The sequence below is a fragment of the Culicoides brevitarsis genome, chromosome 3 (genome assembly GCF_036172545.1).
Source record: "Culicoides brevitarsis isolate CSIRO-B50_1 chromosome 3, AGI_CSIRO_Cbre_v1, whole genome shotgun sequence".
In the NCBI taxonomy this organism is placed as follows: domain Eukaryota; kingdom Metazoa; phylum Arthropoda; class Insecta; order Diptera; family Ceratopogonidae; genus Culicoides; species Culicoides brevitarsis.
This window is the reverse complement of record NC_087087.1, coordinates 13,945,286-13,964,475: the sequence shown is the minus strand read 5'-3', so window position 1 is coordinate 13,964,475 and position 19,190 is coordinate 13,945,286. Positions and strand designations below refer to the sequence as shown.

The 19,190-nt window shown below is 23.5% G+C and overlaps 3 protein-coding genes across 3 annotated transcripts; 1 reads left to right on the top strand and 2 right to left on the bottom strand.

The window, feature by feature from the left end:
- Nucleotides 1-2,858: 2,858 nt before the first annotated feature.
- Nucleotides 2,859-6,357, bottom strand: LOC134834978 (CUE domain-containing protein 2-A). The gene is made up of 4 exons (XM_063849815.1): nucleotides 6,256-6,357; nucleotides 5,610-5,775; nucleotides 5,392-5,542; nucleotides 2,859-3,993 (listed from the first exon to the last, which is right to left on the bottom strand). Exons 2-4 carry the CDS (start codon nucleotides 5,773-5,775, stop codon nucleotides 3,420-3,422), a joined length of 891 nt encoding a protein of 296 aa, XP_063705885.1. The 5' UTR covers nucleotides 6,256-6,357; the 3' UTR covers nucleotides 2,859-3,419.
- A 3,692-nt stretch (nucleotides 6,358-10,049) lies between these two features.
- Nucleotides 10,050-13,778, top strand: LOC134834283 (protein rolling stone-like). The gene is made up of 3 exons (XM_063848886.1): nucleotides 10,050-10,827; nucleotides 12,714-12,936; nucleotides 13,000-13,778. The coding sequence occupies exons 1-3, from the start codon at nucleotides 10,729-10,731 to the stop codon at nucleotides 13,536-13,538; spliced, it is 861 nt and encodes a 286-aa protein (XP_063704956.1). The 5' UTR covers nucleotides 10,050-10,728; the 3' UTR covers nucleotides 13,539-13,778.
- A 2,072-nt stretch (nucleotides 13,779-15,850) lies between these two features.
- On the bottom strand, nucleotides 15,851-19,115 carry LOC134833540 (cytochrome P450 307a1-like). The gene is made up of 2 exons (XM_063847883.1): nucleotides 18,584-19,115; nucleotides 15,851-17,178 (listed from the first exon to the last, which is right to left on the bottom strand). Exons 1-2 carry the CDS (start codon nucleotides 19,020-19,022, stop codon nucleotides 16,013-16,015), a joined length of 1,605 nt encoding a protein of 534 aa, XP_063703953.1. The 5' UTR covers nucleotides 19,023-19,115; the 3' UTR covers nucleotides 15,851-16,012.
- Nucleotides 19,116-19,190: the final 75 nt, after the last annotated feature.

Sequence of the window (19,190 nt, the reverse complement as noted above, 5' to 3'; positions counted from 1 at the left end):
AATGTTTTGACATTACAACGACGAAGACTGTTTACCATCATTATAATCAATTTTCCTTTTGAATGTCTGTGCGAGGACTTGCCATGCAATGTCGATTTGTGGTAAAAATTCGTTAATTTTCAATGATTGATTTTGTTTGTTGCCGCTTTTGTTTGGCGATTAATTATTAAAAACGAGGGGGGTTTTTCGTAAACAAATTTAGTTTTGAAGGTTCTTGAGAGAAATTAAGACGCAAATTCTTGAAATTCATAATTATGATAATTAAAAATTTAATTATGATGGATTTTTTTAATGAATTATTCATTGTTATTTTCATGGATTGTCTTTGATAAAAAAAAATAGGTTTTGATTAACAAAAAGTTCTAATTTTTCTAAATTTGCTCTGATCATTAATTTCTTTAATTTTTCTTTAGAATACCGTAATGTAGATAATGCTAAGAGAAAAAAAAATCGTTGAAATTGAAATAAAAGTAAAAAAATTTAGATAAATTAGGAGAAGATTAATGAAGTTAAAAGAATACAATTTCTTTTAAAATGTTAACATTTTGAAAAAAAATTTTTTATTCTATTTTTAAATGTTTTTGACACTAAAATAATGATTTTTAAATATTATGTATAAAAATACAAAATTGGTTAACATTCTAAAATTTTCAGTTAAAAATTCTCAAAAATAAGAAATTGAAACAAAAAATGTCAAAAAAAACGTTAAGAAAAAAATTTTTTAAATTTTCTTAGAATTATGTACTTTACGGTAATAGTGTATCGCAGATATTGATAAAAACCTATATTTTGTCTCAAATTTTTTAAAGATGTAATTTTTGGAGTCTCTCGATGTTAGTTGTCAAATAGTTTGGAAGCAGATTTTTCAAAACTCTTATTTGGTGCCTATTTCTTAACATATACGATTGAATATCACTGATTTTTGAAATTTTTAAACTTAAATATTCAGGTAGAATGTTTTTGGTGCACTTGTAAATCATCATCAAGGCATATTTGTACATTATTCTTTGTTTGACACTTAGCAAATTCGTTTGATGAAACATTTCGCTTATCCTGCTATATCTGTTTCCTCTCGTCATTACTCTCAAAGCTCTGTTTTGTATTTTCTGGAGTTTATTCAGTTCAGAGTCATCTTTGAGGAACCTAAATAAAAATATTTGAATAAAGTCAAAAACTTACCTAAATTTTTATTTATCCTCCTTTGAATCTGAAACTTTTTCTGTGAAATTTTTTATCCATTGGCTTCTATTGTAAAAACTAAAAAATATATAAAATTTGGAAAAAAATAATTTAAAAAAATTTCGTTCGCGAGACATAAATTTTTCACAATAATATTAACCTAATAAAATTTATTCAAATTAAAACACCAGACTTTTTCAAATATCTTTGATTTTTTTTTAGATTTTATGGTCGATTATCTATTTATTTATTTATATCATTCAATTGGGGGGAAATACATTCATGATTTTTTTTTAAATTTTATTTTCTTTTTCTAAAATTTGCCATTCATTTAAATTTCCAAAAATTCTTTTTTTTTGTCTACTGATTATTTTACCATTTAGTAAGTTAATTTTTTATTTTTCAGTAAGTATTACATTTATTTTGATTTGAATATCATTCCTGTATGTAATATTAAGTTATTTATTTTATTTTATTTTAATATTTAATTGGCAAGTAAAACTCAAAAATAAAACTTACTTAAATAAATTGGAGGTAAACTGGGTTTTCACTCTTAATACTTAAAATTAAATTTAAAATCTTAAATTAAAACAACCTTATTAAAAAAATGACAAAAATCTGGTATTATATTTTTTTTATCTCCATGAAATAAAAAATAAAATGAGATTCAATAAGGACAAAAATTGTTTTAATATAAAAATAAAAGAGGTTCACTCAAATCCTGATTTAAAAAAATATTTCAAAATATTTTTCAAAAAATATGCCAATACTTGAATTTTAATTTGACTTCAATGGGTACTTCTATATTGATGTTGAAGTAAAAGTTAATTTCATATTTTTGACAGGTTCAAAATTTGACAGCTAATATTTTTTCATTTATTGAAATTTAGATTTTTAAACCAGTAAAAAGATTAAATTAAATGAATTTAACAAAAAAATATTTAAAAATTAAATTTAATTAATTTTTAATTATTAATAATAATTAATTTAATTAATTTTAATTTTAATTAAATAATTTTAATAAAAATTGCTTCAGATGACATTTGTCAAATTATTGACAGTTATGTCAAATTTTAAGTCAATTCTTATTGATATTTGATTTTTTTTTGTTATTTTTGACTAAAACAATCTTTTAATTTAAATAAAAATAAAAAAAATTGAGACCTCAAGATAATTTGCTTTAAATGTCAAATGTGACATCTGTCAAAATTTTGACAGCTTAGAATATTTTTTCTAATTTTGAATTAATTTAAGCTTCTTTTAAATCATTTTAAACATAAAAAATTTAGAAATTGAAAATTTTAGAAAAAAATGACATCTGTCAAATTTATGACAGTTTCAAAATTTTTTTCTGACATTTTAAAAATTTAAAAAAATAAAACGTTTAAATTTTTAACTTAAACGAAGCATTTTAAATTTTTCAAAAATATTTTGACAGATGACACATGTCAAAAATTCTTCAAAATTTGAGATTTTGACCCAAAGTTAAAATTAAATTAATGTTTTTAAAAAAATATTAAATTAATTAATTAAATTTTAATACTTTTAAACAAATTTTGACTTTAGATTCTCCTTTGAATCTAAAAATAAAAAAAATTAAGCTGTCAAATTTTTCAACCTGTCAAAATAAACTTTTTTTTAAATTTCTTTGCATTATTTAAAAGCGCGCGGTTCTTAATATCTCATAGAAAAAGAGTTTGGTAGTAGAAAAATATTAAAAAATTTCTTCTCAGACTTTTGAGTTTTCCAATAAAAAATTGAAAATTTCCAAATTCTAAAATCAAATGTCATCTTTTGTCCGATTCTCTTCTAATATTAATAATATCAACAGTCGCAATTATAATACTAAACATAATAAATATAAATAAATCACAAAATCGCTAACTATCAGCTGGAGACTAGAGTTTAATGACGTTCCTGCCGCTCGTTAAATAATTCAAAGAAATTTTGGGCGTCGCATCAAAATTCAAGTATTTTGTCGCAATAATATCACAAATTAAAATATATCTAAAAATATCTAAAACTAATTGCTCGAAGCTCGTCTTACAAACTAAAAAAATACTATTCATGAAAATTTTCGAGATACGAAAATTGGTAGTTGAAGTGGCAAAAAGCGATCTCCGTAAGTACTTTCGGGACTCTGTCGTCGTCGTTGATGATGAACAAAACACACAAACACGTGGAATAAGTTTACTTTGTGGATTGGCACCGTCGTCATGCGGCAGCTGCTTGGCGTTTAGTTACGGGACTGGTTGGCGCTTGGGTTTTTTCAGCTCCGTGTCTTCGCCGTCGCCGCGTTTCGACACCTCCGTGTACCGTTCGCCCTTGAGCGACACAACTTTGTTATCGCGATATCGCACCAACTTTTTCGGCTCGTTTTTCGGGACGACCGGCTTGTATTCGCGATTGTCCACTTTGTCGACGTACGAGTAACGATTGATAATTTGGTTTTTGAGTTCGGTGTCGCCCAAAACTGGCTGTTTTTTGATTTGCGGTTGGATTTTTGTCGCATGCAAGGATTCGCCCGTTTCTTGGCGATGCAACAAAATTTGTGTGGCTTTGTTGATGTCGCCGTTGGAGATGGTGACGCAATGCTTGACTTCGAGATAGGAGCTCTCGGGAAACATTTCCTGCAAAATGTCGCATTCTTCGGAGAACAAGTCGCAATTGGAGCTGTCTGTGGAACCGCCGTCACTCGTTTCGGAAATGTGTTGAACGCGTTTGGCTCCGGCAGCGGCAGATTGAGATTCGGATTCGGAGATGCGACGACCGTGGAGGTTTTTGGCGGGAATCATGTCGACTAAGCTGAGGGAGCTGCAAAGAAAAAAAAATTAGAATTTTTTAAGGTAATTTTTATTTTTTAGGTATTAAAATTTAAGAGATTCGACCAAAAATAACAAAAAAATTGTTTTCTTATTTTAAAATTTTAAAAAAATATTTTAAATATTATCAAAAAATATTATTTTTCCAAAAATCTCAAGTTTAAGTGAAAAAAAATAATTATAAAAAATGGTCAAATATAAAAGAAAATATTAAAAATTTGTTGAAATCTAAAAGTTAGTAGATTTCGTCAGTTTTAGAAAATTTTTGACGTAAATTGACACGAAAAGTTGAAAATTTGAAATCTCTTATAATATGTATTGTTTAAGTTTCAAATGATTTAATCAATCATGCTCGAATGTTTTAAAATTATCAACGTAAAATTTAAAAAAATAATAATCTACAATTTAAATAAAATTAAATTATTTAATAAATAAAGTAATAATTAAAATAAATAAAATTAAATTAAATAAAAAAAAAAAAAAAAAATATTTTAAAGAAAATATAAAAAAAAATTTAAAAAAAAAAAAAATAATTTAAATTAAACAAATAGTTGAAAATTTTATTAAATTTAAAAATAAACAATTGAAAAAAAATTAATTGAATATTTAAAAAAATATTTTTAATTTAAAAAATTTACAAAAAACTTTTAAATATTTTTTTTTAACTTTAAATAATTTTAAATTTCGTTAAAAAAGTAAAATAAAAAAAAATTAAATTATTTCAAAAATTATAAAAAAAAATCCAAGCCATGGACAACTTTTAATCATTTTTGAAAGAAAACAATTTAAAAAAATATCTCAAAAATTAGCTAAAAAAATTTTAATCAAAAATTTTATTTTTTTTGTTTAAATATATTTTTTTAAATATTCAATTATTTTTTTTAATTAAATAATTTTAATTTAATAAAATTTTTAATTATTTAATTTAAATTGTAGATTATTTTTTTTATAAGAAAAAGTGCTTAAAAATGCAAAAACAAGGATATAAATCTTGATTTTAATTTCTGAAGATTTTTTTGCCTGCTCAAAATCGCTCATTTTGAACGTTTTGATGCACGAGAAATTTAAATAAATTTTTCTAAGCTTTCCTTAAACTAATTTTTTTTTTTTAATTAAAATTTTATAAAATGGATAAAAAACTGTTTTTAAAGTTAAAGTATTTGATAAAGTTGATCGAAATTTGCAAAAAAAAAATATTTTTTTTTAAATTTACATTTTTAATTAATTTTGACGCGACTTTATCTCAAAAATGTCTTAAAATATAAAAAATTGACTTGGATTTGTCAGTTTTTTTCATAAATTCCAAAAATTGGGCACAGAAAATCGAACAATTTTTCATTTTTGATCAAATTTCTCGAATTTAAACATTAAAAATCTCAAAAAAACTCACTTTAACGACAAATTAGCAGCAGCCGAGTCCCCCGAAGTATTCGTGTTACATTTCGCCAACTGCTCATTCAACTGGATGATCCAAGAGCTCACCGTATTCGATGAAATCGAGTTAAATTTCGGGAAATATGCTGACATCATCTCGACAAAATCTGCAAAAATTCATGTAAAATTCAGAAATAAGTCGCGCTCTACTTCACACGGATTTACGCAACATACCTTCAACCTCAAAGCAGTCATCTTGGGCAGCTTCCTCGAGGATGGAAATGACGTAGGAGAGCACAATTTCGTCCACAATCCGCAAATCAGCACCCGGGATGTGAGTATTGATGAACTGGAAGAAACTATTTTTGATAGTTTCGTGCTGGCGCTCAATATTCGTCATCTGCAAAAGACAAAAATTTTCGGTGAAAGAGTTAAATTTGGGTGATCCGGAAACAGGTAACGATATAAAAATAAAATTTAGTGACAATTTTATCGATTTTTTGCTTTTGGTATCTTTTTCTTCGTTTCTACATAGAACATTCCATTTGTCTCTTCCTCGGTTTTTTTATCATACGGACCAAAAAGAAGGTATTGCCATAGCATTGTACGCGGACAGTAAAAGGATTTGTCGCAAAGTTATGACATAAAATTCGATTTTCAACAATTTTTGGTCGTTTTGTCGATCGTTCGAGGCACTTTTCACTCAATTTTGGTAAGTTTTAGTGGAATTTCTTGCAAAATTTTGACATTTCTGCGTAAATTCTTCACAAAAAGTCGCAGAGAAAATTTCAGCGAAGACATTTTTTGTGCTTTTCAGGTCTTTGCAGTCGAAGTTTTCACGATTTTTTATCGTTCCAAGGGAGATTTTCACTGAATTTACCTTGCAAAGTTGGTTTCAGTCCAAAATGTTGTCAAAAACCGCTGAAAATCTCGGTTAATGCCTGGAAATTTTTTTCAAAACAAATCAATACTCAAACAGAACAGCACCAATGTACGTCGTACAGATGAATGAAGGCACCACAGGCATGAATGGAACGCTTTGTGACATGGGGCCGATGAATGAAGTACAGGCGGTGCGCGTTAAATGGAATGCTGAGAACGAGGGAAATGATGTAAAAAAAAAAACGTTAGATTGTGAAGGAAATGAGTCAAAACAGGAAAGAAGGATGAATGTGATATTGATGAGTTGAGGGGTTCTGTGAATGAAAAAAAAAATAATTAATAGGAATTTAAATTTATTTAAAAAAATCTTACCAATAATTGGTTGAAAAAAGATGATTTTTTGAAATTCAATCAAATTTTAAGGCAACATTTATTGAAAAAATTCATTAAAAGTTTACTAAAATGGATTAAAAAGGTAAGTTTTAATAAAATTTTATATAAAAATTTACTTTTTACTTATTTTTTTCTATTTTTAGGTTCAAATTTATGGAAAAGGGTTAATTTTGGCCTCAAAATGTTGAAATCTGCAAACAAATTTATTAAATTTTAAAGGAAATTCAAGAAATTTTATTCAACATTCGATAAAATTGTAGAAATAAATCGCCTTTTAAATCTTATTTTTGATAATTTTATCATTTTATGTCAATTTTTGATTAAATATGTACCGAAAATTTTTAATATTTTATCAAAAATTGATTTAAAGTTATAAATTACTAAAAATTTTATTTAAAAAGCGAATCATTTCTACAATTCTATCAGATTTTGGATAAAATTTCTTAAGTTATTATATAAAACATTGAAATATTTTTTTAAAAAATCTCATAAGATTTGAATTATTACAAAAAATTAGCAACCAATCAGTTAAAACTCGACTTTGAAGTGATCTAGTTAAAATATTTTTCAGACAAAATTTCTTCAAAATTCATCTTTATTGATTTTTTTTTTAAATTTTAATATTTTTTTTAAATGTCGACAATGAACAATGTTACTAAATTTTAATAAAAAATTAAGCTAAAAAATTATTATATTTTAAATTTTAGTTTTTTAGCTTAAAATTTTAATTTTTTTTTTTTTAATTTTAATTTTTTTTTAATGTCGACAATGAACAATGTTACTAAATTTTAATAAAAAATTAAGCTAAAAAATTACTATATTTTAAATTTTATTTTTTTAGCTTAAAATTGTTTAATTTTTTTTTTTAATTTGAATTGATTTTAAATTAATTAATTTTAATTTTTTTTTTTTAAATAATTATTAAATTAATTTTTTTTTAAATTTAGATTTAGGGATAATTGGCTCAAAAAAAAATTAAATTATAAATAATTATAAAAATTTTAATGAAACTCCAAAATTTGACAAGAAAAAAATGGCAAAAATTTCCATAAATTGCAATTTTTGATTGAAGTTGAAATAAAAATTAGAAATTTCCCTTAAATTCAACTACCAAACATAAAAATTTTCATGAATTACTTAAAATTAAAATAAAAATTACTTCCGGAAATACCACACTTTGATTTTTTTTTTCAATAGATTTGTAAGTATGTAAACATTACACTTATCTTCTTTATCTTATCCGATCTTATCCCATTTTAATTCAATTACTCTTCCATCCACAATCTTTCAAGGTTTTTTGTTTGGTTTTTTGTAACGTCATGTTTCCCTCTTCTTCTTTTAATTTTGTTTATAATTTGTGTTATAAATTTAACACTTGATGCACTTGATCTCAATCTAACAAAAAAAAATTCAAAATTCAAAAATAAAAAAAAATCTACAACAATTAACGTGATTATCACTTCCTCTAAAAAAAATGAACTCAGATGACGAACCAACGACAGGAATTGGTGATTTAATAGAATTTAGCTGCAATACGAGTCATTAATTGTTCAGTAGTTTGCTTTTGACGCTCTAACAATAAACAAGTGATTTTTAAACATTTATTGCAATTTTTTGTTTTGTTTAATTTTTTGCAATAGAGACCTTGAGGTCAGTTTTTGCTCCCATTCTGAGACGTTCACGAGACGTTTAAGACAGAAATTTATGCAAAATATTTGTCAATGACCATAAATTGATTGGACATCATTTAATTAAGTCATTTATCTTCCTAATCAATTCATTATTATTAAAGTCAGTGGCGGGTTTGGATTTTTTTTGTGATGTTTCAAAAAAAAAAATTTAATGATATTTAAAAAATGAAGCAGAAATAAAGATTTAAAGTAGATTTTTTTTAAATTAACCAAATTATGACCGGGACGGACAAAAATTACGGTAGTGAGTTGTAAGAAAATGTGTATAAAAAAAAAGTTTTATTCGAAATTGTTTTTTAATTCACAAAAAAATGTTTTTTTTTTGTTTTATCAACAAATATTTAATAAAAAAAATTAATGATAGGAATCTTAGAAAGAATATTTTTAAAATAAGAAAAAAAAATCTTTCTTCTTAATTTAATAAATTAAAAAAAAATAACAAAATTAAACTTTTTATTTATTAAAAATATCATATTTAAATTTTTTTCTATAAAATAATTAAACTTAAGAAAAAAGTCAAAATATTTAATTTAATTTAATTTTTAGTTCTCTTAAGTCAACTTAAAAAACTTAATTAAATTTTTTTTTTATAAATTTTTTTAAATTTTTTCATTTCAAAAATTATCGAAAATCCAAAAAATAATTGATTTACTATTCATTAAGCTCTAAGTCAAAAAAAAATCTTAAGTTTTAAATTAAGTCTTAAGTTTTTCAGTTTTCAAAAAATATTAAGAATATTTAAAAATTTCAGGGTTGTCAAAATTTTTAAGTTAGCTATAGCAAAAAATATATCAAAAATTTTTAATCAGATAAAAAATTATTTTTAAAACTTTTGGTCGAAAACTATATTTAAAAATCTGAGTAATTGACTTTTGACTTATTTTCACAAATTTCAAAACTTAAGCTTAAGTCAAAAGGTTCTTAATTGAAAAAAATTTCCAAAAATTCTAAATTATTCTTAAAACTTAAAAAATTTAAGACTTTATTGTTAACTTAAGATTTTTTTTGACTTAGAGCTTAAAAAAATAATAAGTCAATTATTTTTTGGATTTTCGACAATTTTTGAAAAAAAAATTAATAAAAAAAATTAAATTAAGTTCTTTTAAGTCTTTTAGATATTTTGACTTATTCTTAAGTTTAATTATTAATTATTTTATAGCAAAAATTTTATATTATGATATTTCAATACAAAAAAACATTTTGACTTTATTCAATTTTTTTAAAATTTAATTAAATTGAGAAAGAATTTTTTTCTAATTTAAAAAAACTTTTTTTCCTGAGATTTTCTATCATAAATTTTAGTTATTTTATAATTTTTGATCAAATCAAAAGAAATATTTTTTATAAATTTTTTTATTCTTTTAACTTAAAATCAAGTTTAAATCTCAAGTTAAATAAAATTTTAAAATTTTATAAAAATTAATTAATTTATTAGATTTTAAGAATTTTACCTCAAAGCGCCTCAGAACAATTCCATCACTGAGTATCTGAGTATTCGTGAGAGCATCGTGAGAGATTGCGCGCCGCTTGATCGTAATCAATAAATTATAAGTATTTACTGCAAAAAAAGCTCTCGATCGTAGTACATTATCATTCCGTGAACTTATATTCGTGAGCAAAAAAAAGATACAAATACGGCCGTGCCTCGTAATAAATAAAAACGCAACTCATTCAGTAGTAATTCGTTGGCTCTTGTTGTGATAAGATGTTCGTTTGGCGCGCGGTCAGTTACAAATTTATTTTTGTGTAAAATAAATCTTTGATCCTCTCTTATCACGAATATCTTCCGCATACGATAAAAAATAGAACGTGATGCTAAAAAAATAAAAAAATTAAATAAATTGAATTAAGGCAAGGAGATTGCATTCAAACCCCGATATATTTAACACACAATAAAAAGTGAAAAGATTATGCAATTTGTAGACATTCCGTAGACACAAACGCTATTCAGTTCACCGCTCGTCCGTAGCGCTCGTACGTCGAGTACTGATCTACGGAAGTACGTAATGTTGTCATTTTAACTCAAAAACTGTGTCTCAATGGACGTAATTCGACCAGTTTTGTGTGGATTTTGCGCCTAGAACGAGAAAAATTTGCTTCAGTAAACTTTAAAGTGCAAAATTAATTGACAATTGTTGAGAAAATTAAGTTTTTACGCAAAGCACCCATATAGGAAACCGGTTCATGGGCACTCAGTTACGTGTAGAAAGAGATACAATTTTGTTACAACAACACAAAAAAATATAAATAAACAATACGTAGAGGCAATCAGGTGTTTTGATGACTGAAAATAGTAAAAAATTAATTTTTAGAGAATTTATTTGGATAAAAAATTGAATTATTGTGATTTTTTTTACTAAAAATAGTTGAAAAATAATTTAAAAAAAATGCCTAAAAGAGGATGTTTTAAAACTTGTGCGGCGGAAACGTCTCTTGATAATTGTGGATTTGATCATCATTCGCCGGATGAATTTGTGAAGTCACAGGTAAGATAGATTTTTGTGATAAAGTGTCTCGAAAATTTGTTCCGGTAATTAACTGTCATTTTTTGTGATAAGATCTAATGAATTTTTGATGATATTTTTAAATAATTTTTTTTAAAGGTGACTTTTGTTTATTATTGCATTTTAAAAAAAATAATATATATTTATTTTTTTTTAATTTAAAAATATAAATTAAAATTTTATTTAATTTAAATTAAATTAATTTAAAATTTTATTGAATTAAAATTAAATTAATTAAATTTAATAAATGAAAAAATTTCTCGTAGTAAATGTTCTAATTTTGAATATAAATTTTAATAATTTTTCTCATCGATTATTTATGATAATTCAGATAAACAATAATTATTCGGCAAAATAAAAATAATCGCTATTTTAGACAATTACTAAGCAAAAAATTAACAAAATTGATAGAAAAGGAGATAAAAGCTAAAACAGATGGATTTTTGATTAGATAAAGTTTGACATTGTGACGCAATGGAAAATTTTTAAAATTGAATTATTTTTTACAATTAATTAATTTTTTTACAGATTTAATTTCTGATTGATTTTTTTAGAATATTAAAATATTTATTTGATAAATATTTAATTAAAAAAATAATTTTATTTAAAAAGAAAAAAACTTTTAATTAGATAAAATTAAAAATATTTTTTTTAAAAAAAAATTTAAAAACAAAATAAAAAAAAATTTTTAATGTTAAAACTTAAAGATTGTAAATGATTTTGCATATAAAAAAATTTTTTTCTTTACTTTAAATAAAATCTACTAAACAATACAAAAAAAAAAAAAATTCTCAACTTTTATTAAATAAATAAAATTTTATTACATTTTTTAAATAAATTTCGAATTTTTGTCATCTTTTATTTTTTTTTAAATTTTAAAAATTATTTTTAATTTAATTTTTAAAAATAAGAATTAATTCTTAATTTATAAAAAAAATTAAGCTTTAATTTTTTATTTTTTTAAATTTATATTTTTTTAGAATTTTTTTTAAAAAATTTTTAACTTTTAGTAAATTAGTTTTATTTTAAAAAAAAATTTAAACAAATGTGAAAAGTCTAATAAAAAAAGTAAAATTTTTAAATATTCTCATAAAAGTGTAATAAAATAATTTAATAATTAATTTTTAGAATTTTGAAGAAAATTTAAAAGATAATCATTTTAATAATCAAAATGAATATAATTTCACTTAATATTTAAAACGAATAAGAAAATTTTAAAAAATTGCCTTAACTTCAATAAAAATTAGTTTTATTTTAAAAAAATTATTTAAAATGTGCAAAAAAATAAAATATTTTCTTGTAGAATATTCTAATCAATTAAAAAATTTCTATAAAATATTTATTTATTTTTTCTTCAAATTATCTTAAGGCTAAAAAAAATCATAAAACTCACCTGCATTTTAAATAAAATTTAATTTTACGACAAAAAATAGTGTTTGATCAACTTTAATTTCAATGCACATCAATTCATTTCCTATTCTACTAATTTATTAATTAATACAAAGTATCACAAAGTTGCAAAAATTCCAAAGTGCGAAAATAATTTAAGATTTAAAACAAAATTAATCTTCATTTAATCAATTTGACAGCAGATTACCTCCAATCATTCACAGGTCGAAAAAAAAGAACACGGAAATAAAATTAAATTTCACCGCGAAATCAAAAATTGATAATTTTAATGCAAATTCGACACTTTTCAATAATTTTTAACTGATAAAAATATTAAAAAAAAATTAATTAATAAATAAAAAAAATTTAATTAAATTAATTTAAATTAAAATATTTACTAAATTTATTTTTTATTTTAGGTATTTTTAATTTTTATTTAATTTTTAATAAATTAATTATTTTTTTAAATTTTTTTTCAGTGGCAAGATTGCACGAAAAGCAACATTTTCCTGCTCTACCGTTGGGCAATCGCAATTTTCTTCATTTCCATCGTCACATATTCGCTTTATGCGCACATCAATATCTACCATCATGCGATCGGATATTATTTTATATATTTAACGGACATTGGCATCATTCTATGCATGCTTTGTACGTTACTCGGAGCTATTTTAGCGACAATTTGGCATTTTCATCTAGCAGGTGAGAGTTGAATTTGTTAAAAATAGAATTTTAAATTAATTTTGAACCAAAATTTTTTTCTAGATCAAGACATGAAAACGTCCGAAATGCCGACAATTTTCAAAATTTACTGGATCACCCACAACACGAGCTTCATTTTGTCCCTTTTGATCACCTTGATGTACTGGACTGTCATTCACACGCCCGAAAAAGCGCTCGATTTGACGAATTTCTTCACGCATCTCTGCAACTCGGTGTTCATGCTGATCGATTTTGTCGTCGTTGCGCATCCCGTGCGAATTATGCACGTCGCTTGGCCCCTTCTTGCCCTCGTCATTTACGGGATTTTCACGCTGATTTATTATTTGGCAGGCGGCGTCGATCCGGAAGGCAATCCGTACATTTACGAGGTCATCGATTGGAGCCGTTTGGATGTCGTGCTGCCCGTGATGTGCGTCATTGTCATTTTTATCGTGTTTTTGCACACCGTCGTCTTTTGGATGTACCGCCTGCGAGTGTACATTTTTAACAAATATTTCACGAAGAAACTCGTCATCGCCGAAGGGCAATCCAATTTAACATTCCAGTCAGACTCGTTGGACAATGTCAATGTTAGGACATGAAATTTCGTCTTTTTTTGTTAAATAATTATTTTTTTTATGTAATAAAGACTGTTATTTTTTTTTAAATCAGAACAAAATGCGTCACTAACTAGATGGGAAGTCCCGAAAAAAAATTAAATTTTTTTTTTGTTCTCTAAAATTGTTTAGAAGTTCAAAGTCAAGTGAATGCCAGACTGAATGACGCTAGTTGGTTAATGGTAAAAATGTTCAATGTGTCAATTTATCTAAGTAATTGTTTCTTTTCTCATCGTTTATTGACGTGAATTCTTGGAAAATCCTAAATATTTGCTTTTATGATTTACTTTAATTAAACGAAATGCGTAGTCAACAATGAGTTTGCAAAAATTTGGTACTTTTTCTATTTTGATTTAATGATTTAAGGTATTTCCGGAACAACTTAAAGGTATTTTAATAATAAATTGCTTCAAAAAAATATAGAATACCAAATAAAGAAGTCAAAATTTCTTCGAAAATTTTTATTTTGTTTTTTTATGTATTTTTATTTATTAAATATTATTAAATTTATTTATTTAAATATCTTGCAAATATCTAAAACATATGAAAAAAAAATTCTAAAATTTTGCAAAAAAAAAATATTTTAATTTAATTATTTTTTTTTAATTAAGAACTAAGACATTTTACTTAAAACTTTTTTTCAATTTAAAATTTTAAATGAAAATTAAAGTTTTTTAAAAATATATTTATTTCAATATTTATTAATTTTATTAAAATTTCTAACATTTTTAATTATTTTCTTTTATGTAAAATAATTAAAATAATAATCTTTTATAAAAAAAAAATTAAAAATTTTTAATTTTTGAAAATTTGGTTAAAAATTTTATTTTTTTTAAACCGATAAATTTTTATATTTTATACAATTATTACATTTATGTAAAACGATTTTTCGTTATTTCTTATTATTTTTTTTAATCTTTAGGATTTTCATATTTTTTTTCAAAGATTTAAAATTATGTTGAAAAAATTCACTTTTTTCTCTCAAAAATTAAAACAAAAATAAAATAAAATTAAATTAAAAATTTATATTTGGCAATTTTAATATTTTTTAATTTTATGTATTTATTATTTATTTTTATTTATTAAATTTATTTATTTAAATATCTTGCAAATATTTTAAACATATGAAAAAATTCTAAAATTTAAAAGAAAATAATAATAATAATTTATTTTAATTTAATTATTTTTTTAATTTCAATCTTCAATTTAAAATTTTAATGAAAATTAAATGTTTTTAAATAATATATTTATTTTTAAAAATTATGATAAGAATATTTTAATATTTATTGATTTTAATGAAATTCCTAAAATTTTTAATTATTTTTTCTTTTATTTTTCTTTAATTTTTCTTTTATGTAAAATAAATAATTCACGATATCAAAATAAATAAAAAATATTTAATTTCTGAAAATTTGGTTTAAAATTTTATTTTTTTTAAACCGATAAATTTTTATATTTTTTACAATTATTATCTTTAAGATTTTCATATTTTATTTTATTTTTTTCAAAGTTTTAAAATTACTTCTTTTTTCTCTCATAAATAAAATAAAAAAATAAAATTAAAAAATAATAAATTTAATATTTTTATTATTTTTTTTTAATTTTATTTAAATAATCTCAATAATCTCATAAAATAATATTTTTGATTAAAAACAATTTTGAAATCCAACATATCAGGGGAAAAAAATTGTAATTTAGAATAATTTAAATAAAAATTTATTTTATTGAAATTTTAAAATTTAAATTAAAATTTTATTAAATAATAAAAAATATATAATTTTGAGCATTAATTAGAAAATTTACTCACAAAATCCCTTTGACTTAAATATTTTATTTTTTTTTTAATAAAAATTTATTAAAAACTATCAAATTTTTTTTTAAATAATTTATTTTATAAATTGAAATAATTAAAATATAATAAATGAAGCATTTTTAAATAGAATTTATTAAAAAATAAATTTAAGTAAAAATTAAAAAATAAGCAAAATACCAACTTTTCTTACCTTTAATATTTTTTCTATTTATTTTTCAATGTTTTATAAAAAAGGCAATGGAAGCATAAAAAATCAAACAAACATTTTTTCATGAAATATATAAAAATATTATTATTTAACAGTAAAGTAAGGACATTTTCTTAACTAAATTAAACCTAAATTTTTTCTTATTCACTAAATATTCGAACAAAGCTCATTCAAAGGCTCAAAAAAATACTAAATTACGTCTAAATATTTAACTATAAATATCATTAGAAGCTATTTTGTTCTACATATTTCAACAAATTTCCAAATAATCTTGCAATTTATCAACAAAATTAATTTGTTTTTTTTTAAATCTTTTTTTTTCAGTCTTTTTCAAGTTTCTTTTAACTAAAAATACAATTTTTCTATTATTTTATTTTTTTTCACTAAAACCAGAAAATAAATTAAATTATGAAATATTTTTTTTCTCTAAAATTAAATTTAGGCGAATTTTCTCGGTGTCAAGACGAGTTTGTACGTATCTGGCGGAACGGCAACACAAGCTGGCTGTACCTTAATTTGATCCAAATTCTTCGACGAAACGTCATAATTTTGCAGAATATTTGCCAGCATGATGAAACTGAAGCCACGTACGAGATTTTGTCCGATGCAAGTGCGTTTCCCGATGCTAAATGGCAGGAAATGCGGAATATTTTTACGAACTGTTTGGATTTCTTTGTTCGTTTTTGGATCGAAAACTGTCTCTAAAAATCTCTCAGGATTGAAAGTTTTTGGATTGTCCCAATATTTTTCGCTCGTGTTCAACTCGTAATTATTAATAAAGACAATTGTGCCTTTTGTGACACCGAAACCGGCGACATGACAGTCTTCGGTCGCCACATGGGGCACAATTGGCGACGAGGAGTACCGCAAAACTTCGTAAATTGTCGCCACGGTAAAACTCAATTTTTCAATGTCATTCAGGGAAATTTGATTTTCGCCATTTTTCAGATGTTCATCGATCTCTTGTTGGATCCGTTTGCCAATTTTGGGGTCTTTGGCGATGTATCCGAGTGCTAACATGACCAAATTCCCAATTGCCGAATGTCCGCCAAGGAAATCTTCCAACATGAAAATTATCGTGTCGCGAGTCACGGTTTCGTCTTCCTTCAAACTTTTCAGCAAAGCATCCGTAAAATCACGTTCCGGCTCGTCTTTGTCCAAATTCACTTCGCGATTGTCGATAATTCGTGCCAAGATGAATTTCCGGATCTCCGAGGACCATTCGACGAGTTTGCTCATGTGAAGCATGTAAAAAGGCGCGAGCCATGGCAAAAAATCTACCGCATATCCCTGATTAATTTCCCAGAAAATCTCGTCGAAACAACGCACCATCCGCTGAAAATCGACGTCATCGTAGTCGTAACGCGTCGTGCACATGTACTGCGAAAACATATTCGAGCAAGTTTGCATCAAAAGTGGTTTTATGTTGTATTCTTCGCCTTCGACCATTGTCGCGTCGAGATGCGCCATCATTTCCCGCACCTCCATGCACCCAACTTCGCTCATTTTTTGGTGATAAGTCGAGGCGTCACGCGGCGAGCAGTGTTTTCGCGCCAAATTTCGACGTTTTTGCTGCAGTTGAGACCAATCGCAGAGAGCGAGAGCTGCAAAAAAGAGAAAATTAAATTTTAATTGCGGAATTTTTGAGTAAATTTTGCTGATAATGCACGAAAAAAAGTTTCGCAAGTGACGAAAAAGTGACGACGTAATCGAATTATCAGCGGAAGTTTTGGAATATAAATAAATATTTTGAAAATGAGGTTTTTAGCACCGTTTTTGAAAGCAACCTTGAACTTGGATTACAAACAATGTAAATTTAGCGTAATTGAGATTTATTATGCGTTGATGCAACTAATTTAATCACTTGAGATCACGTTATTACAGAGGTCGACGAATCTTATGAGCGATTTATTGTTCTTTATTATGGAAAATTTTCTTTCGTACAAAAAGATATTATTTCTTTAAAAATTCCTTTTTGACAATTAATTTATTTTTTTTTTAATTCCATTTATTTTTAAATTATTTTTCATGTTTTTTAATTATTTTTAATTTTTTAAAATTATTTTTTCATATTTTTAAAAATATTTTTAAACAATTTTTAATTTTTTAATTATTTTTACAAATTTTTAAAAATATTAAAATTAATTAATTAAAGAAATTATTTAATTAAATTTTTAGGAAATTTTTTAAGTTTTTTTTTATTTTCAGATTAAAAATATTTTTGATCAATTTAAAGCATTTAGGTCAAAAATACTTTTTTTTTGATTTTAACAAAAAATATTTTTTTTAGTTTTTAATTAATAAAAATTAATTCTAATTTCTTGACAAGAAATTTTTTAATTTATTTAAACAAAAAAAAAAATTAAAATCATTTTTGAAGCAATTTTTTTTAAATATAAGAATTCATAAAAATTTTAATTAATATGATTGAACATAAATTCTAAAAATCTGACAAAAAATTAAATTTTTAAGAGAAAAATATTTAAAATTATTAAAAATTTCTAGAATTTTATTTTCCAATGTAAAAAATAATTAAAAAAAATTAAAACATCTTTTTCGTAAAAAAAATACACAAAAATATTTTTTTTATAAAAAAAAATTAAAAATCAAGCTAAAATGAACAATAAAAATTCAGAAAAATTTTTAGATAAAGAAAAATATTTGGAATAAGATGTAAATAAATTTAATGATAAATTTTAAAAAAAATAATTGAATGAGCAAAATTTAATTTTTGTTTAAAAAATTTTAAAAATATAAATTAAATTATTTTTTCATTTTTATTTAAAAATTTTAATATTTTTTTATCAATTTATTATTTAAAATTCAACTTCACTTTTTTTATGAAAAAAAAATTCTGAGAAAAAAAATTGAATTCAATTAAAAATTTAAAATAAAACTAAAACTGTCAAAAATTTATTAATTTTTTTTTATTATTTTTCGTTCACTTTCGTCACTTTTTTAATTAATTTTAAATTATTTAAAATAAATCAAAAAAAAATAAATACTCACAATTATTCCGGTCTCCTCCAAATAACTTATGAAACCGAATAAAATCAGGTCGTCCTCCGAAAAATCTTCCATTTTGATTTAAAACTTCTCGAATCAGTTCCAAATTGTTAACCACTAAACATCTCGTGGATCCCAAGAACAAACTGTAAGCATCGCCGTATTTTTTCGCAAGTGCTGTAAATCCTTCAAAGGGCACTTCATATTTTCCTAATTCTGCTAAATTTCCTATAACGGGCAACGGCATGGGACCCGGAGCTTGGTCGTAAATTTGAATGGTTGTCTGATCCGCAGAAGATGCCGTTTCTTGCTGCTGCATTTTATTCGCTTTCACAAATTTTTCCAATTTTACTTTTCTCTTGTACTCGTACAGGAGTTTGATGTAACTGGTGGCCATCAAGCACACAATTATTAATATCAACACTGGCATTATGAAAACCATTTTTTTAAATTTATTTTTTTTTTTTAATTAAAATTTTTTTTTAAAATTTCACAAAATTTAATTTTTTTAAATAAATTAAAAATTTATTTAATTTTTTTTCACAATTTTTTTTTATTTAATTATTCTTTTTTAATTTAATTTTAATCAAAGAAATTTTTTTTAAAAAAA